This window comes from Bos mutus, chromosome X, assembly GCF_027580195.1.
Source record: "Bos mutus isolate GX-2022 chromosome X, NWIPB_WYAK_1.1, whole genome shotgun sequence".
Classification (NCBI taxonomy): domain Eukaryota; kingdom Metazoa; phylum Chordata; class Mammalia; order Artiodactyla; family Bovidae; genus Bos; species Bos mutus.
Window position 1 is genome coordinate 58,671,251 of NC_091646.1, and position 24,767 is coordinate 58,696,017.

Genomic DNA, 24,767 nt, shown 5'->3' on the forward strand with positions numbered 1-24,767 from the left:
ATGGTTACCAAGGGGGAAAAGAGCGCACAGATAAACGGGAGACTGTGAGTGACACATATGTACAATATATAAAACAGATAAATACTAAGAAAATCCTCTGGTGGCTTCCCAGGTGGCTCAGATGGTAAAGAAACTGCCTGCCATTCAGGAGACCCAGATTTGATTCCTGGGTCTGGAAATTATCCTGGAGAAGGAAATGGCTACTCAATCCAGTATTCTTGTCTGGAGAAATCCATGGACAGAGGAGCCTATTGGGCCACAGTCCATGCGATCACAAAGAATCAGACACGACTGAGCAACTAACATTTTGACTCACTTGCTTTCTGGAAGGAAAGTTATGGCCAACCTAGACAGCATATTAAATAGCAGAGATGTTATTTTGCCAACAAAGGTCAATTTAGTCAAAGTTATGGTTTTTCTAGTAGTCATGTATGGATATGAGAGTTGGACTATAAATAAAGCTGAGCACAGAATAATTGAAGACTCTTGAGAGTCCCTTGGACTGCAAGGAGATCTAACCAGTCCATCTAAAGGAGATCAGTTCTGGGTGTTCATTGGAGGGACTTATGTTGCAGCTGAAACTTCAATACTTTGGCCATCTGATGCAGAGAGCTGACTTATTTGAAAAGACCCTGATGCTGGGAAAGATTGAGGGCAGGAGGAAAAGGGGACAACAGAGACTAAGATGGTTGGATGGCATCACTGACACAATGGACATAAGTTTGGATGGACTCCGGGAGTTGGTGATGGACAGGGAGGCCTGGCACACTGCAATTCATGGGGTCACAAAGAGTTGGACACGACTGAGCGACTGAACTGGAACTGGAAGAATCTACTGTATTGCACAGAGAACTCTACTAAATTCTTTATAATGACCTACATGGGAACAGAATATAAAAAAAGAGTGGCTATATGTGTATGTATCACTGATTCACTTCACTGTACAGTAGAAGCTAAAACAACATTTTTAAATCAAATATACTACAATAAACATTAATTTAAAAAATAAAATTAGAAATACTGAACTTACATTAAATATATACTATTTAAATCACAGTGTTGGTAAAACTTCACTTGAGTTTATTTAGACATATAATTTATTTTTATAATTTCAGAGGGAAGCTTTCTTAAAAATGTTCAGGGGCAAGAGACTCCCATAGAGAATAAACCCAAAGAGAAACATGACAAGATGCATATTAATCAAACTAACAAATATTAAACACAAAGAACAAATATTAAAAGCAGCAAGGGAAAAGCAACAAATAACATGTAAGGGGATCCCGATAAGGCTAACAGCTGACCTTTCAACAGAAATTCTGTAGGCCAGAAGGGAGTGGCAGGATATACTTAAACTAATGAAAGAAAACAAACAAACAAACAAACATACACCAAGATTACTCTATACAGCAAGGATCCCCTTCACATTTGATGGAAAAATCAAAAGTTTTAACAGATATGCAAAAGTTAAGAGAATTCAGCACCAACAATCTAGCCTTACAACAAATGCTAAAGGAACTTCTCTAGACAGGAAACACAAGAGAAAGAAAAGACCTATGAAAACAAACCCAAAACAAAATAAATGGTAACAGCATCATACATATCAATAACTACCTTAAACATAAATGGATTAAATGATTCAACCAAAAGACACAAACTGGCAAAATGGATACAAAAAAAGAAACAGTACATATGCTGTCTACAACAGACCCACTTCAAATCAAAAGACATATATAGACTAAAATTTAGGGGATGGAAAAAGATATTCAAAGCAAATGAAAATCAAAAAAGTGTGAGTAGCAATACTCATATCAGATAAAATAGACTTTAATGTAAAAGACCATTACAAGAGGAAAGGAAGGAGACTATGTAATGATCAAGGGATCAATCCAAGAAGAAGATATAATAGTTTTTTTTTTTTTAATTTTTATTTTATTTTTTAAACTTTACATAATTGTATTAGTTTTGCCAAATATCAAAATGAATCCATCACAGGTATACATGTGCTCCCCTTCTTGAACCCTCCTCCTTCCTCCCTCCCCATACCATCCCTCTGGGTTGTCCCAGTGCACTAGCCCCAAGCACTCGTTTCATACATGATATTTTACATGTTTCAATTAAATATATATGCACCCAACATAAAACCACCTCAATACATAAGGCAAATGCTAACAACTATTAAAGAGGAAATTGACTGTGACATAACAATAGTTGGAAACTTTAAAACTCCACTCACACCAATGGACAGATCATCCAGATAGAAAATTAATAAGGAAACACAAGCTTTAAATGACAGATTGGATCAGTTGGACCTAATTGATATCAACAGGGCATTTTATTCAAAAAAAAAATAAATTTCACTTTTTTTCTCAAGTGCACATGGAACATTCTCTAGGATAGATCACTTTTGGGTCACAAATGATGCCTTGGTAAATTTTAAAAAACCTGAAATCGTCTCAAGCATCTTTTCTGACCTCAACATTATAAAATTAGATATCAACTACAGAAAAAAAAAAAAAACTGTAAAACCACAAGCACAGAGACACTAAGCCATATGCTTCTGAATAACCAAGCAATCACTGAATAAATCAAAGAGGAAATTAAAAAATACCTAGAAACAAATGACAATGAAAACTTGATTACCCAAAACCTAAGGGGTGCAGTAAAAGCAGGGCTGAGGCAAATTTATCACAACACAAGCTTATCTCAAGAAACAAGATAAACACCAAATAAACAATCTAATCTTAAATCTAAAGCAACTAGAAAATGAAGCACAAAAAAACCCACAAAAAAGCACAGAAAAATGAAGCACACAAAACAAATGTTAGTAGAAGGAAAGAAATCATACAGATCACAGCAGAAATAAATGAAAAACAATAACAAACACAAAAGAAAAAATAAAACTAAAAGCTGATTCTTTAAGAAGATAAACAAAACTGACATACCATTAACCAGACTCATTAAGGAAAAAGGGAGAAGATTCAAATCAATAAAATTAGAAATGAAAAAGGAGAAGTTACAATAGACAACATAGAAATACTAAAATCATAAAAAAAAACAAAAAAACACTTCTACCAGCAACTATATGCCAATAATATGGACAACCTAGATGAAATGGACAAATTTTTAGAAAAGTATAACCTTTCAAAACTGGACCAGGAAGAAGTAGAAAATACGACCAGGCCAATCACAAGAATACAAATTGAAACTTTAATCAAAAATCTTCCAAACAAAAGCCCAGGGCCAGATGGCTTCACAGGTGAATTTTACCAAATGTTTAGAGAACAGCTAATACCTATCCTGCTCCTAGTCTTCCAGAAAATGGCAAAGGAAGAAAACTCCTACACTCATTATACTTGGCCACTATCACCCTGATATCAAAACCAGACAAATGTGCCACAAAAGAGAAAATTACAGACCAATATCACTAATGAACAAAGATGCAAAAATCCTCAACAAAATTATAGCAAATAGAACCCAAGAACACATTTAAAGGATCATACATCATGATCAAGTGGACTTTTCCACAGGGAAGCAAGAATTCTTCAATATATACAAATGAAACGTGGTGGTACACCATATTAACAAATTGAAAAGTAAAAACCATATGATAATTTCAATATACGCAGAGAAAGCTTTTGACAAAATTCAACACCCATTTATGATTAAAAAAAAAAAAAAAAACTCTCCATAAAGTAGGCATAGAAGGAAACTGCTTCTGCTGCTGCTAAGTTGCTTCAGTCGTGTCCAACTCTGTGCAACCCCAGAGATGGCAGCCCACAGGCTCCCCTGTCCCTGGGATTTTCCAGGCAAGAACACTGGAGTGGGCTGCCATTTCCTTCTCCAATGCATGAAAGTGAAAAGTGAAAGTGAAGTCGCTCAGTCATGTCCAATTCTTAGCGACCCCATGGACTGTAGCCTACCAGACTCCTGTGTCCATGGGATTTTGCAAGTAAGAGTACTGGAGTGGGTTGCCATTGCCTTCTCCGAGAAGGAACCTACCTCAACATAATAAAGGCCATATATGATAAACCCACAGCAAACATCATTCTCAACAGTGAAAAACTGAAATTATTTCCCCTAATATCAGCAACAAGACAAGGGTGCCCACTCTCATCACTATTATTCAATGTAATTTTGGAAGTCCTAGCCACAGCAATCAGAGAAGAAAAAGAAATAAAAGTAATCCATATTGGAAAAGAAGAAGTAAAACTCTAAGTTTGCTGATGCATGTGTGTATGCTCAGTTGCTCAGTCCTCTTAGACTCTTTGTGATCTCACACATGATAGCCTGCCAGGCTTCTCTGTCCATGGAATTTTTCAGGCAGCAATACTGAAGTGGGTTCCAATTTCCTACTATGGGAGATCTGCCTGACTCAAGGATTGAACCCATGTCTCCTGCATTTCCTACACTGGCATGTGAATTCTTTACCACTGAGGCAACTGGGAAGCCCTGTTTGCAGATGATATGATACTAGAGGAAAAAACCTTAAAGATGGCACCACAAAATCACTAGAGCTAATCAATGAATGTAGTAAAGTGGCAGGATATAAAATTAATACACAGAATTCCCTTGCATTCCTAGACAGTAACAATGAAAAATCAGAAAAAGAAATTAAACAAACAATCCCATTCACCATTGCAACAAAAATTAAAATACTAGGAATAAATCTACCTGAAGGGACAAAAGACCTGTATGCAGACAACTATAAGACACTGATGGAAGAAATTAAATATGACACAAACAGATGGAGAAATATACTATGTTCTTGGATTGGAAGAATCAATATTGTGAACATGATTATACTATCCAAAGAAATCTACAGATTCAATGCAATCCTTGCTGCTGCTGCTGCTGCTAAGTCGCTTCAGTCGTGTCCAACTCTGTGCAACCCCATAGACGGCAGCCCACCAGGCTTCCCGTCCCTGGGATTCTCCAGGCAAGAACACTGGAGTAGGTTGCCATCTCCTTCTCCAATGCATGAAAGTGAAAAGTGAAAGTGAAGTCTCTCAGTCGTGTCCGACTCTTAGCGACCCCATGGACTGCAGCCTACCAGGCTCCTCTGTCCATGGGATTTTCTAGGCAAAAGTACTGGAGTGGGGTGCCATTGCAAACTACAAATGGTATTTTTAACAGAATTATAACAACAAATATCACAATTTGTATGAAAACACAAAAGACCATGGATAGCCAAAGCAACCTTGAGAAAGAAAAACGGGGCTGGAGGAATCAACCTTCCTGACTTAGACTATACTACAGTGCTACAGTCATCAAGACAGTATGGTACTGGCAAAAAAAAAAAAAAAACAAACAGAAATATAGATCAATGGAATGAGATAGAAAGCCTAGAGATAAGCCCACAATAGTCGGCACCTTATCTTTGACTAAAGAGCTGAGAATATACAATGGAGAAAATACCTCCTTTACAATAAGTGTTGCTGGGAAAACTAGACAGCTACACATAAAAGAATGAAACTAGAACACTTCCTAACACCATACACAAAAATAAACTCAAAATGGGTTAAAGATTTAAATGTAAGGCCAGAAACTATAAAGCTCTTAGAGAAAGTCACAGGCAGTACATTCCGACATAAATCAAAGCAAGATCCTCTTTGACTTACCTCCTAAAGTAATGGAAATAAAAACAAAAATAAACAAATGAGATTTAAAAGCTTTTTTCACAGAAAAGGAAACAATAAAAAATATTAAAAGACAAACCTCAGAATGGGAGAAAATAATTGTAAACAATAAAACTGACAAAGGATTATTCTCAAAAATATATAAGCAGCTCATATGGCTCAATATCAAGAAAAACAAATAGCCCAATAAAAAAATTAGTAAAGACCTAAACAGACATTTCCCCCCCAAAAAAAATACAGATGACAAATAGACACATGAAAAGATGCTCAACACCTCTAATTATTAGAGAAATGCAAATCAAAACTGCAATGAGATTATGTCACACCAGTCAGAAGGCCACCATCAAACAAAATCTACAAACAATAAATGCTGGAGAGGATGTGGAGAAAAGGGAACAGTCTTTCACTGTTGGTGGGAACATAAGTTGATACAGCCACTATGGAGAACAGTATGGAGATTCCCTAAAAAGCTAGGATTAAAACTACCATATGACCCAGCAATCCCAAGAATGGGCATATAGCCTGTTGTTGTTCAGTCACTAAGTCATGTCCAACTCTTTGTGAACCCATGAACTGCAGCATGCCAAGCTCCTCTGTCCTTCACTATCTCCCTGTGTTTACTCAGTCTCATGTCCATTGAGTCAGTGATGTCATCCAACCATCTTATCCTCTGTCCCCACCTTCTCCTGTTACCAGCATCAGGTCTTTTCCAATGAGTCAGCCCTTTGCATCAGGTAGCCAAAGTACTGGAGCTTTAGCCTCAGCATCAGTCCTTCCAATGAATATTCAGGGTTGGTTTCCTTTAGGACTGACAGATTTGATTTCCTTGCTGTCCAGGGGAGTCTCAAGAGTCTTCTCCAGCACCACAGTTTGAAAGCATTAATTCTTCAGCCCTCAGCCTTCTTTATGATACAACTCTCACATTCATACGTGACTACTGGAAAAAACATAGCTTTGACTATACAGATCTTTTTTGGCAAGGTGATGTCTCTGCTTTTTAATACACTGTCTAGGTTTGTCATAGCTTTTCTGAGGAACAAGCATCATCTTTTATTTTTGTGGCTGCAGTCACTCTCCACAGGGATTTTGAATTCCAAGAAACTAAAATCTGTTACTGTTTCTACTTTTTCGCTATTTATTTGCCATGAAGTGATGGGACTGGATGGGCTTTCCATGTGGAAGTAGTGGTAAAGAACCTGCCTGCCAATGCATGAGATGTGAGACATGGGTTCCATCCATGGATCAGGAAGATCCCTTGGAGGAGGGCATTGCAATCCACTCCAGTATTCTTGTCTGGAGAATCCCATAGAAAGAGGAGCCTGGTAGGCTAAAGTCCAAAGAGTTGTACAGAGTCAGCCACAACTGAAGCGACTTAGCACACACACACAATGGGACCAGATGCCAAAGACCAGCAGTGGGACAACCAGTGCACTGGGCATGTTGTACAGTTACATGGAGCAGCTGAAAGGCATGTTCCTGAGAGTCAGGCCTGAAAAACTGGATGTCTACTGGAGAAGAATGGCAAACCACTTCAGTATTCTTGCCTTGAGAACTCCATGAATATGATGAAAAGGGCATATATGCTGGAAAAATCATAATTGAAAAAGGCCCATGTACCCCAATGTTCATAGCAGCACTATTTACATAGCTAGGACATGAAAGCAACTCATATGTTCATAGATCTATGAATGGATAAAGAATTTGTGGTATATATATTCAATGCAGTATTACTCAGCCATAAAAAATAACACATTTGAGTCAGTCCTAGTGAGGTGGATGAACCTAGAGCTTGTCATACAGAGTGAAATAATTCAGAAAGAGAAAAACCAAATATGGTATATTAATGCATATATAAGGAATCTAGAATAAGGACATTGATTAACCTATTTGCAGAGAAGGAATGGAGACACATATGTAGAGAATAAACCTGTAGACACAGTGGGGAAGGAAAGAGTAGTATGGATAGAGAAAGTAGCATAGACGTATATACACTACCATGTGTAAAATAGATAGTTGGTGAGAATTTGCTGTTTAACACGGGGAGCCCAGCTATGCACTCTGTGGTTATCTAGAGGGGTGGGATGAGGGAGAGGATGGAGGCTAAAGAGGAAGGTGATATAAATATAATTTGGCTTATTTGTATTGTTGTGTAGCAGAAACCATCACAATATTGTGAAGCAATTTTCCTCCAATTAAAAATAAATTAAAAAATAAAATCCCATTAAAACACAATAAATGAGGTCTAAAAATTCAATCACATAAAATTAAAATTATACTATTGGGAATTTTGATGACAAGCAATATTTTTTAGTCATTTTTTATTGTCACAAAAGAAAAATTTTTAAAAATCAATTGCTATACTGCAGACAAGTAAATAAATTTTGATATTTGGCAAAACTAATACAATTATGTAAAGTTTAAAAATAAAATAAAATAAGATTAAAAAAAAAAAAAAGTCCTCAAAGATCAGGTATCATTCACTTCCTAACAGAATCTCTCTCCATCATGAAGGAGAAACTTTAACTTATTTATGTTCTCTTGAGAATGTTGGACTGGCGTACAGGAGCTGGGAGCTAGTGTCAATCATCATATACTGCTTTCTGTTTTCCTAGCATTTCAGTGTAAGCATCAAATTAATTTTATATCCAAACCATGGGCATCAGTATAAAATTATCACCAATTTATTTTCTTAGAACAGTCCTTTAAAGTGGAATCAACTCTTGGTTTTCCTTCCTTTTTTCTGAGGAAATATAATGATAATGTGTGTGTGCATGCTCAGTCACTTCAGGCGTGTCCAACTCTTTGTGACTCTATGGACTGTAGCCTGCCAGGCTTCTCTGTTCATGGCATTTCTTAGGCAAGAATAGTGGAATGGGTTGCCATGCCCTCCTCCACAGGATCTTCTTGACCCAGGGATTCAACTCAAGTCTCCTGTGTTTCCTGTATTGGAGGCAGATTCTTTACCTCTTGAGCCACCTGGGAAGCCCTACAATAATATACAGTAGGAAACCCCTCAAACATGGCTGAAGAAGTGTACGGATAAAGCAAATGCTGCAAAAATCAGTAAAAGAAAGTAAAGAATTTCTTCTGCCACTAATACTGGATTTGTAATTTGAGCACAATGATATTTTCTCTCAAATAAAAGTACTTAAATACCCTCAAAAAACGTTTGGGGACAAATTCTTTGTTTTCACTTCACATGGTTTCACACTCGATAGAAAGTGACTATTATGATGAAAAATATCTATGAGATGATAACAGTTTCTTTATCATAATAAGCATACCTTAATAAAATGGCTTAGGAAATGGAGAATTATAATGATTTAGTGTGCTAAATATGACTAACAAGGTAAATGCCAACTATTAAAATTTATGAAGCTTTAATAATAACTTTAAGAGAAGCATCATACATTGAATATTTATATAGATAGGCTTTCCTTTACACAGCAACTAATAATTGGAAAAAGTTTATGAATAATCCTTATTTACTCATTCTAGATTCATGGTAACTAAATTCAACAAGCTGTTTCCTAGGCTAGAATAATCATTTTTATTAATAATTATTTAATTTCCTTCTTTTAATATATCATGATAAAACTGATAACTAAAGACAGATGATTTGCCTAATTTTCCAAAGTGAATTGAAAATCTAGGATTAAGATGCCTTTTCTCTGAATTTCTGATGAAATAATCTCAGGCCCAAATCTGTTAAAGCAACTGCCATTTCGTAAGTGTCATCATGTTACTAATTAAAGTTGAAAACAAGCTGGTTTCAAAAGCCAGACATATTTAAGCTTACCCTGAGGACGGTTAGCTTTTTTGCGAGCACCAAGCCGTCGTGCTTCATCTTCTGAGTCAAGATCGTGTCTTTCATTGTCAGATACAATCTTGTGCTCTTTTTCACTGTCAGACTTTATGAAGTATTCCTCCCTTTTTTCATTCATTTGAAGTCTCTCATGTTCAGAGTGCAATAGAGACTGTTCCACCTCCATTATGTGTATATGTCTTCCATTTTCAAATTCATTTTGATATCTTTCATTTTCAAAATCTGTTCTATGTTTTTCAGAATCAGAATCTATTTGATGTTTTACAAACTTATCCCAATGCTTTTGAAGGTCATCTTGACATCTTCCAGAACTACCCTGAAGTCTTGAAGATCTGTGTTGGTATTTTATAGAGCTGTCCCAGCATCTACCACAGTCAAAGTTCAACTGTTGTCTTTCAGAGCCAGGCAGGTATCTTTCATATTCATACCTGAGGTCCATCCAGAATCTTTCCAATTCAGAGGCTCTTTGGCAATCTTCAGCCTTCATTATGGGATTCACTGAATCAGAGCTCATATCCAGGCTTTCAGAATCCAAGTCCATTGTGTGTCTTACAGACCAAGAATCTACATAGTACCTCTCAGTTTCAGTGCTCAACTGGAATGTGTTAGCATTCATGAGGCATTTCACAGAGGCTGAGGTTAGCTCATATCTTGTTGAGTCTGAATCCATCCTACATGGTTCAAAGTTAGAGTGCATTATATGTCTCTCAGATCTAATCTTCTCCTGGTGTTTTCCTTCCTCCATCAGATATATCCCAGATGCAGAGCCTGAGTCTACTGCATCCCTTTCAATGTATGAGTCCACCACATATCTCTCAGACGCAGAGATTAGCCAGTGTTGTTCAGTCTCCATTAATCTTTTTTCAGACTCCATGAAGCATTTTATAGAATCTGAGGCCATCTGGCATTTTTCTGCCTTCAGCACGTGTTTCACAGATGCAGAAGCTATGGGGTATTTTTTTGAGTCTGAGTCTATCCTGGGTCTTTCATTGTAAGAAGCCATCACATATTTTTCAGAATCAGAGTCTGCCAAGCTTTTTTCTGAATCTGGGTTCATACAGCGTTTCAGAGGGCCAAATTCCAGCTGGCATTGTTCAACTCCAATTAGGTGTTGCTCTAGGTTTGATGCTATGTGGAATTTTTCTGCTTCTAGCAGGTGTTTCTGAGAGTCTGGGTCCATGGGACAATTTTCTGAATCTGAGTCCATTCCCCATGTTACTGAGTCAGAGTCTTTTGAGTGCTGTTCTAAGTCAGAGTCCATACCAATGCCTCTGTCAGAGTCAGAATCAATCACACAGCTTTCAGAGCCAGAAGTCAGCAGAGGGGCATCACTTTCAATTATCGTTAGGTCTTGGAGATTTTTATAGTCAAAATAACTGGTTGAATTGTCAGAAACTTTTGTATCAGAAACTTCTGTTTCAGATGTGGTTCCTTCATCATGTGGCATGACAACTGCTCCTTCATTACTTAAAGAAAAGACAAATATGAATACTTAAAAAATATTCATCAAATATGTTGGAAAATACATTATTTCTCTGTTGAAAAGTCTTCTGTAGGAGAATATTATAAAGTACATATTCTTATCAGGTTTTAGAAAGCGTGTGGCATCATTATGCTTCTTGTGAACAAATCAGAAGAAAATCAGTGTAGGTAGATTTTACATTCACTTGCATTTACCTTCATATTAACTGTTTTCCAGTGTACCTGAAAGTACTCACCTGAATATGATACTTCCTTGCAATATACTATTCTCTTGTCCTTATCCAGTCAGTGCATCATTATTTTGAAAACTGAATATTATGCTAAAATATGGTAGAAGAATTACTAATTCTATATTCTACTCCAAGTTAAGATTACATGTATATAGACTTGATTATCAGTGAAACTTACCTTTGGGTGCAGAGGCTTTCTAGAGAAAAATATCCAAATCTATTAGATACTGTTTCATTTGGAAGGGGCACATCTTGAAGGTGAAATATACGTTCAATGGGTGAATTAGTTGCAGTTATTGGCTGCAAAGCAAAATAAATCATAAACAAAGTTACAATTTCTTAGTTACATTTAATGTGAAACATAGCACATTTAGGTATTTTGATTGTGGGAACAGTGTCACTTCATTATCTGCACTTATGTTTAAGGGAAAGGTATAATGAAAACATTTTTCAAAATAAAACTTCAGAAATAGCATTTACGTATAAAAGGAAATATGCTAGATACATTGTGAGATATCTTCTTAGCCTCTACTTTTCCATAAACTAATGTCCATCCCCAAATGCCTCATTGGCGCTATGTTGCCTTGGAGTAATTGGCGTTTGACACAAATTGGGGCAATAAGATTTTTTTTCCTGCAGAGTTATAGTTAGAATTCAGAATAGTTCTTTTTTTTTTTTTTCCTTCTGGTTGCTTGAAATAAGGACAGGCAATCAGGGGCAGTATGAAGAAGTAATGTCTGGCATATCCCTAGAGAAGTAAAAAAAAAAAAAAAAGTGTAGAGAGTGTAAATAATAAAATATCAATACATTAAGGAAGTAGAAACAAAGGATCATATGCCTCTAGAGAAACAGATGGATATATTTTCTACCTGAGCTCTTAATTCCAGTTCCTACTAAGTATTAATTTTACTTTCTTCCCTTGAGCTCTCTAAGGTAATCAAGATCCTTGACTTAATGTTTTTTACCATTTTTCCTTTTTAAAAAATTAATTGATTTATTTTAATTGGAGGCTAATTACTTTACAATATTGTGGTGGTTTTGGCCATACATTGACATGAATCAGTCATATTCTGATTGATTATGATGGAGGTGTACATGTGTCCTCCATCCCAAATTCCCCACCCACCTCCCTCCCCATCCCATCCCTCTGGGTTGTCCCAGTACATCAGCTTTGAGTGCCCTATTTCATGCATCAAACTTAGACTGGTGATCTATTTCACATATGGTATTATACATGTTTCAATGATATTGTCTCAAATCATCTCACCCTCACCTTCTCCCACAGAGTCCAAAAGTCTGTTCTTTGTCTCTGTGTCTCTTTTGCTGTCTCGCATATAGGGTCATCATTACCATCTTTCTAAATTCCATATATATGCGTTAATATACTATATTGATGTTATTCTTTCTGACTTATTTCACTCTGTATAATAGGCTCCAGTTTTATCCACCTCATTAGAACTGATTCAAATGCATTCTTTTCAATAGCTGAGTAATATTCCATTGTGTATATGTACCAAAGCTTTCTTATCCATTCATCTGCCGATGGACATCTAGGTTGCTTCCATGTCCTGGCTATTGTAAACAATATGTCGATGAACATTGGGGGACACGTGTCTCTTTCAAATCTGGTTTCTGTATGCCCAGCAGTGGGATTGCTAGGTCGTATGGCAGTTCTATTTCCAGTTTTTTAAGGAATCTCCACACTGTTCTCCATAGTGGCTGTACTAGTTTGCATTCTCCCCAACAGTGCCCGCTCCAGCATTTATTGTTTGTGGATTTTTTGATAGCAGCCATTCTGACCAGCGTGAGATGGTACCTCATTGTGGTTTTGATTTGCATTTCTCTGATAATGAGTGATTTTGAGCATCCTTTCATGTGTTTGTTAGCCATCTGTATGTCTTCTTTGGAGAACTGTCTGTTTAGTTCTTTGGCCCATTTTTTGTTCAAGCCAGTATGAGTGGGGATCTGTTCCTTGAGAGAATAGCATTGAAATATATACATTACCATATGTAAAATAGAAGAAAAGTGCAAGTTCGATGCATGAAGCAGGGCACCCAAAGCTGGTACCCTGGGATAATCCAGAGGGATAAGGTGGGGAGAGAAGTGGGGGGTTCAGGATGGGGGGTTCATATGTATTCCTGCAGCTGATTCATGGTGATATATGGCAAAAATCATCACAATATCATGAAGTAACTATCCTCCAATTAAAATTAATTAATTAAAAAAAGAATTCTAGAAGAAGAAAACAAAACAATGAAAAGGTCCTTCATAAGACATCAAAATTGTTGTTAATATATTATTGTTAACCTCAAAGTAGAACATACATAATAAATGAGACTTAGGTGAAGAAGTAGTCCAAGAAAAGAAAAAAAGAAGAGTTGAAAAATGATCAAAAAATAATTTTATCTATGTAAAGAGATATATTCCATCTTCCAACAAAACTTAAGTAAAAAATAATGGATTTAAACAACGTGTTATTTAAATACAATATAATAAAAAATACTCAAGTTTTAAAATACTATAGAATTAATTATAGTAACATTTTTGTAATCTCCTGTTCCAGTCAGTAATTGTGAGACTCAAATTAGATAGTATTTAAGAGAAAACACTAATTCAAAATAAAAGATAAAGACAAATAATGTAAATTATTAACAGATATTAAAAAGATGGGTGATTTTATTTATAAAGCAAAAGTATGAGAAATTTTGAAACTTCCACATCTTAGGTGAGGTATATAGCAAACAATTTTCATGTGCTTCTAAACACTGATCTATAAGTGCAAATACTCAGAACTACTTTGACTCCTATTCTCAAATCACAGTAATGGATTTCAATTATGATTGTTCTGTCACTAGTTTTCATTATTTTGAAAGTCAAGACAAAAAGGGTTAGGGAAAGTACAGCAAATTTTATTCAATTAGACATTATCTAAATTTAAACAAATAATATCTGCCTTCATAGGTTGATAACTAACATCTTGTCATGTATATGATTTATTAGTATACCTAGTCTCCTGAGGAAATATATACATCATGCTTCTACACTTTCCAAAAGAACATTGTACTATGTTAAGGAAAAACCTGGCATAAAACACCTAAAATGACCTATATTATACTCCATATATAGCTTTTCCCCTCCAAAATCAGGTTTTTTAAAAAAAGTAAAAACTGGGAGGAGGGTTCAGGATGGGGAACACGTGTATACCTGTGGTGGATTCATTTTGATATTTGGCAAAACTAATACAATTATGTAAAGTTTAAAAATAAAATAAAATTAAAACAAAAACAAAAACAAACAAAAAAGTAAAACCCATCATGGTTAATATTTAATAAAATTACATGAAAAAATCATAATCTGTGATATGCACAGTATTAAGTATTTTAGGACTTAAGTAAGGAGTTTAAATGGAGAAGGCAATGGCAACCCACTCCAGTACTCTTGCCTGGAAAATCCCATGGACGGAGGAGCCTGGTGGGCTGCAGTCCATGGGGTCGCTAAGAGTCGGACACGACTGAGCGACTTCACTTTACTTTTCACTTTCATGCTTTGGAGAAGGAAATGGCAACCCACTCCAGTATTCTTGCCTGGAGAATCTCAGGGACTGGGGAGCCTGGTGGGCTGCCGTCTATGGGATCACACAGAGTCGGACATGACTGAAGTGACTTAGCAGCAGCAGCAGCAGCAAGGAGTTTAAAGGGAATAGGGAGAGAGCATGGCAAGGAACCCCTTTATTTTTTAAAGGAATCTGACTCTTCAATGGAGTTTGACTCTTCAATGGTCTGTTTAAAAAGTAGCTCCATCATTGTACATTGTACATTTCACTAGAGGCTTACTTTGGGAAAGCATCACTACTAAGATTTCCCAATTACAATTTAAAGTCAAGGAAATAAGTTATAATATCCAAGTATTTTCAACAGGCACTCTAAGTCTAGCCCAGTTTAAGATGACACGAGCAAGATGGGGGACTAACAAACTATTCCCATGGGTCAAATCTAGCTCACCATGTTTTTGTATGGCCTAAGAGCAACAGAAATTTTTCACATTTTATATAAAAAGGTAAAATGTAACATCCATTATCTCATCAGTGAGAATAATTTTTTCAACAGTTGAGAACATTGTGTATTTGACCTGGTAAGCAACAGATATTTAAGGTTTAGTCTTTTACAGAAAAAGTTTGCCATTCTCTGTACTAGATGAATTCCAAGGACTTTCTGATTGAGTCCAAGAGCCTACACTTTTAAGCAAAATAAAAGTATTAGCAGTAAGAATGCTAACAGAATTATGGAAAAAAAATACACACAGAATTTTAACAAGTAGTTAGAAAATAATAAAGGAACCAGTCAGAACTGAAGAGTATATTAACGGAAAGGAAAAAATAGACAAGAATGAATTAACAACATACTAGGTGACACTGAGAAATGAATGAGATCTGGAATATAGAAAAATGGAAATCACTCCTTTAGAACAGCAATAAGAAAAACAAATTAAAAAATGAGAACCATTTACAGGAACTCTGAAAAAACATTCAGTGTACCAACATTTGCTTTATATGGGTTCCAGAAAGAGAAGAGAGAGAGAAAAGGATCAAAAATATATTTGGTGAAACTATAGCTGAAAAGTTCCCAAACCTGAAAGAGGAAACATATATCTATATACAGGAAAAACAGAGAGTCCCAAACATAATGAACCCATACCAAGACATAACATAACCAAAATGCCAAAAGTTACAGATTAAGAGATAATTTTGAAGGCATCTAGAGAAAAATAAAGTCATATACAAAGTAATCCACATATGGTTATCAGCTGCTTTTTTTGAAGAAATTTTGGAGGACAGAAAGCAATGGCATGATACATTCAAAGTGCTGAAAGAAGCAACCCAGGATAATCTACCTAGCAAGATTATCATTTATATTTGAAAGAGAGATAAAAAAACTTATAGAATAAGCAAAAATCTAAAAGGGCTCATCAATGAAGAATGATGGAATAAATATGAAGATGTAAAATATGACACCAAAAACATGTAGGGTGAAATAAAAATGTATAACTTTTAGAGTGCTTGAACTTAAATGGCTAGTAATTAAAAACATGCAAATCCAGTTATGTTGTTGTTGTTTAGTCACTAAGTCATGCCCAACTCGTTTGTGACATCATGGACTGTAGTCCACCAGGCTCCTCTGTCCACGGGATTTCCCAGGCAAGAATACTGAAGTGGGTTGCCATTTTCTTCTCCAGGGAATCTTCCCAACTAGGGATTGAATCCATGGCTCCTGCACAGGCAGGTGGATTCTTTACCACTGAGCCACCAGGTAAGTCATAGATATACTAATAAGTCAATATATATGAGCCCAATGGTAACTGCATATCAAATACAGAAAAACTAAAGAGAAAGGAACACAAGGGAAGAAAATAAAAGGAGACAAAAAGAACAGAGATGAACTACAAAAGCAAACAAAAACACAAGTAACAAAATGACAAAAATTACATGTCTACCAATAATCACTTTACATGTCAATAGACTAAATGTTCTAATCAAAATATATAGGATGAATGACTGGATAAAAAACAAAGATCAACCAATATGCAGCTCCCAAGAGATTCACTTCAGAGCTAAGGTCACACACAGACTGAAAGTGAGGGTATGGAAAAAGATGTTTTAAGAAAATGGAAGTGATAAGAAAGTAGGGATAAGTAACTCTTGATTAGACAAAATAGAGTTTAAAACAAAATCTACAGAAAGAAGGGTATAATGATAAGAGGGTTAACACAAGAAGAGAATGTAACAGTCATTAACACATATGCAACTAATATAAGAAAACCTAAATATATAAAGTAAATATTAGCAGATATAAAGGGGAAAATTGACAGTAATACAAAAATAGTAGGGAACTTTAACATCCCATTTATATCAATGGACAGATTATCCTGACAGAAAATAAGGAAATAATAGTCTTAAATGACCAGTGCGTTTTCTTGGCAAAACTTTATTAGCCTTTGCCCTGCTTCATTCTGTACTGCAAGGCCAAATTTACCAGTTACTCCAGGTATTTCTTGAATTCCTATTTTGCATTCCAGTCCCCTATAAAGAAAAGGACATCTTTTATTGGTGTTAGTTCTAGGTCTTGTAGGTCTTCATAGAACCATTCAACTTCAGATTCTTCAACATTACTGGTTGGGGCATAGACTTGGATTAGTGAGATATTGAATGGTTTGCCCTGTAAATGAGCAGAGATCATTCTATCATTTTTGAGATTGCATCCAAGTACTGCATTTCAGACTCTTTTGTTGACTATGATGGCCACTCTATTTCTTCTGTATAGAGAAGCTCTATATAGTCAGCAAAAACAAGATGGGGAGCTGACTGTGGCTCAGGCCATGATATCCTTATTGCCAAATTCAGACTGAAATTGAAGAAAGTAGGGAAAACCACTAGATCATTCAGGTATATCCTAAATCAAATCCCTTATGATTATACAGTGGAAGTGAGAAATAGATTCAAGAGATTAAATCTGATAGACAGAGTGCATGAAGAACTATGGACAGAGGTTCATGTAACTACGGGAAGCAGGGATCAAGACTATCCCCAAGAAAAAGAAATGCAAAAAAGCAAAATGATTGTCTGAGGAGGTCTTACAAACAGCTGTGAAAAGAAGAGAAGCAAAAGGCAAAGGAGAAAAGGAAAGATATACCCATCTGAATGCAGAGTTTCAAAGAATAGTAAGGAGAAATAAGAAAGCCTTCCTCAGTGATCAATGCAAAGAAATAGAGGAAAACAATAAAATGGGAAAGACTAGAGATCTCTTCAAGAAAAGTAGAAATCCCAAGGAAACATTTCATGCAAAGATGGGCACAATAAAGGACAGAAATAGTATGGACTTAACAGAAGCAGAAGATATTAAGAAGAGGTGGCAAGAATACACAGAAGAACTATACAGAAAAGCTCATCATGATCCAGATAATCACAATGGTGTGATCACTCACCTGGAACCAGACATCCTGGAATGTGAAGTCAAGTGGGCCTTAGGAAGCATCACTATGAACAAAGCTAGTGGAGGTGATGGAATTCCAGTTGAGCTATTTCAAATCCTGAAAAATGATGCTGTGAAGGTGTTGCGTTCAATATCCCAACAAATTTGGAAAACTCAGCAGTGGCCACAGGACTGGAAAAGATCAGTTTTCATTTCAATCCTGAAGAAAGGCAATGCCAAAGAAAGTCCAAACTACAGCACAATTGCACTCATCTCACACACTATCAAAATAATGCTCAAAATTCTTCAAGCCAGGGCTCAACAGTACGTGACCCATGAACTTACAGAGGTTCATGCTAGATTTAGAAAACGCAGAGGAACCAGAGAACAACTTGCAAACATCCGTTGGATCATCAAAAAAATGCAAGAGAGTTTCAGATAAACATCTACTTCTGATTTATTGACTATGCAAAACCTTTGACTCTGTGGATCACAATAAACTGTGGAAAATTCTGAAAGAGATGGGAATACCAGACCACTTGATCTGCCTCTTGACAAATCTGTATGCAGGTCAGGAAGCAACAGTTAGAACTGGACATGGAACAACAGACTGGTTCCAAATTGGGAAAGGAGTACATCAAGGCTGTATATTGTCATATTGCTTATTTAACTTATACGTAGAGTACATAATGAGAAATGCTGGGCTAGATGAAGCACAAGCTGGAATCAGGATTGCTGGGAGGAAATATTAATAAACTCAGTTATGCAGATAACACCATCCTTATGGCAGAAACTGTAGAAGAACTAAAGTTCCTCTTGATGAAACTGAGATAGAGTGAAAAATTTGGGGTAAAACTCAACATTCAGGAAACTAAAGTCATGGCATCTGGTCCCATCACTTCATGGAAAATAGATGGGGAAGCAATGGAAACAGTGAAAGAGTTTATTTTTGGGAGCTCCAAAATCACTGCAGATGGTTACTGCAGCCATGAAATTGAAAGACACTTGCTCCTTGGAAGAAAAGTTATGACCAACCTAGATAGCATATTACAAAGCAGAGACATTACTTTGCCAACAAAGTCCGTATAGTCAAAGCTACCGTTTTTCCAGTAGTCATGTATGGATGTGAGATCTGGACTATAAAGAAAGCTGAGTGCCAAAGAATTGATGTTTTTTAACTGTGGTGTTGGAGAAGGCTCTTGAGAGTCCCTTGGACTGCAAGGAGATCCAACCAGTCCATCCTAAAGGAAATCAGTTCTGAATATTCAGTGAACGGACTGAGGCTGAAGCTGAAACTCCAATACTTTGGCAACCTTATGCAAAGAACTGACTCACTAGAAAAGTCCCTGATGCTGGGAAAGTTTGAAGGTGTTAGGAGAAGGGGATGACAGAGGATGAGATGGTTGGATGCCATCACTGACTCAATGGATGTGAGTTTGAGTAAACTCCTGGAGTTGGTGATGGACAGGGAGGCCTGGCATGCTGCAGTCCATGGGCTGGCAAAGAGTCAGACATGATTGAGCTATTGAGCTGAACTGAGCCTTAAATGATAAATTCGACCAGTTGGATCAGATATTTATTATCTACAGGATATTCCATCTCAAAATAGCAGAATATAAACTCTTTTCAAGTGTACACAAAATGTTCATCAGGATAGATGACATGTTTAGTAACAAAAGAAATCTCAACAAGGTCAAGAGGACAGACGTTATATCAAGTTTAGATTTTCCAACTACAATGGTATGAAATTCGAAATCAATCACAGGAAGGAAACTGGAAAAAACAAAACATGGAGACTAAACATGCTACTAAAATATCAGTTTGTTAATGATGAAATCAAAGATCATTTCACAATATACCTCGAGACAAATGAAAAAGGAAAAATAACTTTCCAAAATCTATGTGATGCAAGAAAAGAAGTTCTAGTGATATAGGCCTACGTTAGGAAAGAAGAAAAATCTCAAACAGCTTAACATACCACCTAAAGGAATTAGAAAAAAAAAAAGTTAGCAGAAAGAAGAAAACAGTAAAGATCAGAGAGGAAATAATAAAATAGAAAAATAATAGAACCAAAGAACAATGAAACCATTCGATCTTTTTGGAAAATAACAAAAGTGCCAAACCCTTAGCTAGTCTCATGAAGAAGAGAGAGCAGTAAAATAATCCAAATAAGAAATACATAAGAATAATCAAATACTAATACCACAGAGGTATAAAAACTCATAAGAGAGTACTATGAATGGTTATATGCCAACACATTGGACAAACTAGAAGAAATGGACAAATTTCTAGAATTATACAACCTGACAAGACAGAGTCAAGAAGAAACAGGCAATTAGAGCAGACTGTTCACTAGTAGTCATACTGGATTCATAATATATAATTCCATCAGAAAAAAGTTAAGGACTGAGCAGCTTCAGAGAGGAACTCTACCAAACATAAAAGGAAACACTAATATCTTTCTTCAAGCCATTCCAAAAAATTGAAGCAGTGGAAACACGCCGAAATTCACCTTATGAAGTCACCGTTACCTTGCTATCAAAATAAGAAAAAGACACTAGGAAAAAAAAAAAGAAAGAAAGAAAACTACAGGTCAATGTCTTTGATGAATACAAATGAAAGAACCTTAAAAATATTAACAAACTGAATCCAAAAATATATAAAAATTATTATATAATCAAGTTGCATTAATTTCAGAGTCACAAGGACAGCTAAACATTTGTAAATCAAGCAATGTGATACACTACTTTAACAAATTGAAGAATAAAAATCCTATGATCACCTCAATAGATGTCAAAAAAGCTTTTGACAAAATTCAACTCTGATATATAATAAAAACTCTCATTGATGTTGTTATTGGTAATATGATAAAAACACTCATTAATGTCTCAGCCTAAAAGGCCATTTATGAAACACCTACATCTAATATCATACTCAATGGTGAAAAGATTTCATCACTTCCTATAAAATCAGGTAAAAGATAAGGATGCTGGTATTTTCATTTAACATATTATTGGAAATCTCAGCTACAGCAGTCAGATAAGAAAAAGCAATAAAATACATTCCAAATTGGAAAGGAATAAGTAAAACTGTCATTATTTTCAGATAACATGATACTATATACAGAAAACTTTAAAATCTCCACCAAAACCCTATTGAAACTAATAAATGAATCCAGTAATGCTATAGGATACATGATTAATATACAAAATTTGTTGCTTTTCTATCACTAATAATGAACTATCAGAAAGATAATACAAGAAAATAATACCTTTTACAACTGCATCAAAAATGATAAAAAATAAACTAGGAATAAATTTAATCAAGGAATTGAAAGACATATACTCTGAAAGCTATAAAATATTTGTGAAAGAAATTGAATATGATACATGCAAATGGAAAGATATCATATATTCATGGATTAGAAGAATTAATGTTGTTAAAATGGCCATGGTACACAAAGTAATCTACACAAATAATGCTATCTCTACCAAAAACCCACGACATTTTTTTCCCACAGAACTAGAACAAAGAGTTCCTAAAATTTGTATAGATCACAAATGATCCCAAATATTCAAAGGAATCTTGAGAAAAAGGAACAAATTTGGGGGGATATCATGCTGTCTGACTTCAGATTATAATACAAAGCTACAGTAATCAAAATAATATCATACTGACACAAAAATCTACACACAGATCAATGGAACAGAATAGACCACCTTGAAATAAACCCATGAACTTATGGTCAAATAATATGACAAAGGAAGGAAGGTTATACAATGGGAAAAGATAGTCTTTTCAATAAGTGTTGCTGGGAATAGTGGACAGCTATGTGCAAAAGAATGAAATTAGAACATTTTCCACACCATATACAAAAATAAAATCGAGATGGTTAGGATGAGAACAAACTCAAACAGTAGTAAACTGTTGGTGAGAATGTAAATTGGTGCAGTCACAATGGAAAATAGAATGGAGTCTATTCCAAAACTAAAACAGAACTATCATGTACTAAGTCGCTTCAGTTGTTTCTGACTCTTTGTGACCCTATGGACTACAGCCTGCCAGGATCCTTGGCCCATGGGGTTCTCCAGGCAAGAATACTGCAATGGGTTGCCATGTTCTCCTCCAGGGGATCTTCCCAACTCAGGGATTGAACCCAAGTCTCTTATGTCACCTGCATTGGCAGATGGGCTCTTTACCACGGATGCCACCTGGGAAACTGCAGAACTATCATATGATCTGGCAATTCTGTTTCTGAGTTTACATCAATGGAAACAAAGACAGTAATTCAAAAAGACACATGTACCCCAGTGTTCATAGCAGCAACATTTAAAATAGCCAAGATATAGAAGTAACAGATGAATCAAAAAAGTTGTGAGATTATATACATATATAATTACATATATGTAAATATATACATATATACATAATTAATATGTGGGCTTCCTTGATGGGTCAGTGCAGGTTTGACTCTGTGTTAGGAAGATCCCCTGAAGAAGGAAATGGCAACCCATTCCAGCATTCTTGTCTGGGAAATCTGATGGGCAGAGGAGCTTGGCAGGTGACAGTTCATGGGGTTGCAAGAGTCAGACACAACTTACTGACTAAAGAACAACATAATTAATATATACATTCATAACATGTATATACATGTATATAATTATATATGTATATAATCATATATTATTTATCTGATAATATATACATATATACATAGTGGAATATTATATATATATAGCAAACTGAATTGAAAAATATATAAAAATGATCATATATCATGATCAAATTACATTAATTTCAGAGTCACAAAGACAGCTCAACATTTGTAAATCAAGCAATGTGATACACTACTTTAACAAATTGAAGAATAAAAATCCTATGATCACCCTCACTCCAGTAAAACTATACATATATATAAATCTTATATCTTCATCTGAGACACATGGACTTCCCTGTCCATCACCAACTCCTGGAGCCTACTAAAACTCATGTCCATTGAGTCAGTGATGCCATCCAACCATTTCATCCTCTGTCGTCACCTTCTCCTACCACTTTCAATCTTTCACAGCATCAGGGTCTTTTCAAATGAGTCAGTTCTTTGCATCAGGTGGCCAAAGTATTGGAGTTTCAGCATCAGTCCTTCCAATGAATATTCAGGACTGATTTCCTTTAGGATTGAGTGGTTGGATTTCCTTGCAGTCCAAGGGACTCTCAAGAATCTTCTCCAACACCACATTTCAATTCTTTTACCACATCGATTCTTTGGCGCTCAGTTTTCTTTATAGTCCAACTCTCAAATCCATACCAATAATCTTATGGAATACAAAATTACCATACAAAAATCTGTGCATTTCTACATATATATAAATGAATTATTAGAAATAGAAATAAAAAAACAATCCTAATATGAAACTGTAAATAAAAGCATTAGAAAGAATAAAATAATTTAGAATAAGTTTAACCAAAGAGGTGAATGATCTGTGCATTGTAAACTGTAAGATGTTGATGAAAGAAAGTGAAGAAGACATAAATAAATGAAATGTTATTCCTTGCTCATGGATTGGAAGAATTAATATCATTAAATTTCGATAGTAATCAATGCAATCTATTGATATAATGCAATCCCTATCAAAATTCAAGTGGTATTTTTTACAGAAATAGGAAAAAAATACTAAAGCTTGCATGGAACCATAGAAGATTGCAAATAGCCAAAGCAATCTTAAGAAATAAGAACATAGGTGGAAGCATCACACTTCCTGATATCAAACTATAGTCACGAAACTATAGTAATCAAAATGGTATGATGTAAAAACACACAAATGAATGGAACAGAGTAGAGTCCAGAAATAAACCCATGTACATATGGTCAATTAATTTATGACAAAGGAGTCAAGAATAAATGATGGGGAAGGAATAGTCCCTTTAATATATAGTATTAGGAATTTTTCTTCTTATTTTTACAGTGTTGTGTTGGTTTCTTTTGCAGGTACTTTGAAATAATTTTCATGTGTCATTATAATACTTTTCTTTTTTTTGCCCAATGGGGGAAAATATATTGTTATTTCAAGGAAATACTGTTCATATTATTAAAATAAAAGAAATCCTTAATTTATAAAACATATATAATATTAAGAAAAGTGGACTTCCACATGCAAAGGAATGAAAATAAACCCCTTTCCTACACCAGGCACAAAAATAAATTCAAAATGGATTAAAAACTTAAATTTAATTCCTGAACTATAAAACTTCTATATAAAACACAAGGTTCAAGCACTTTGACATTAGCCTTGGCAAAGATTTTTTGGATTAGACACCAAAAGCAAAGGTAACAAAGACAAAAATTAAGTTAAATTCATCAAAATAAAAATCTTCTGAACAAAAATGGAAACCATCAACAAAAGGCAACTTATGAAAAGAGAGAAAATATTTGCAAATAATGTATCTAATAAGGAGTTAATATTCAAAACATATAATGCATTCATACAACTCAGTAGGCAAAAGGCAAAGAATCCAGTTTAAATATAGGCAGAATAACTGATTAGACAATTTTACAAAGACATACAGATGGCCAACAGGTATATAAAAAGGTGCTCAACATCACTAATCATCTGGGAAATGCAAATGAAAA

The 24,767-nt window shown here is 35.3% G+C and overlaps 1 protein-coding gene across 2 annotated transcripts in view; it reads right to left on the minus strand.

The window, feature by feature from the left end:
* Positions 1-24,767, minus strand: part of LOC106701126 (uncharacterized) — a 466,625-nt gene that overhangs the window by 53,695 nt on the left and 388,163 nt on the right. For both annotated transcript variants that reach the window (XM_070365414.1, XM_070365413.1), the window contains exons 12-13: positions 11,353-11,474; positions 9,436-10,928 (exon numbers count right to left, since the gene is read on the minus strand). In XM_070365414.1, the coding sequence (XP_070221515.1) occupies positions 9,436-10,928; positions 11,353-11,474 (1,615 nt within the window). The remainder of the gene's footprint in view (positions 1-9,435; positions 10,929-11,352; positions 11,475-24,767) is intronic.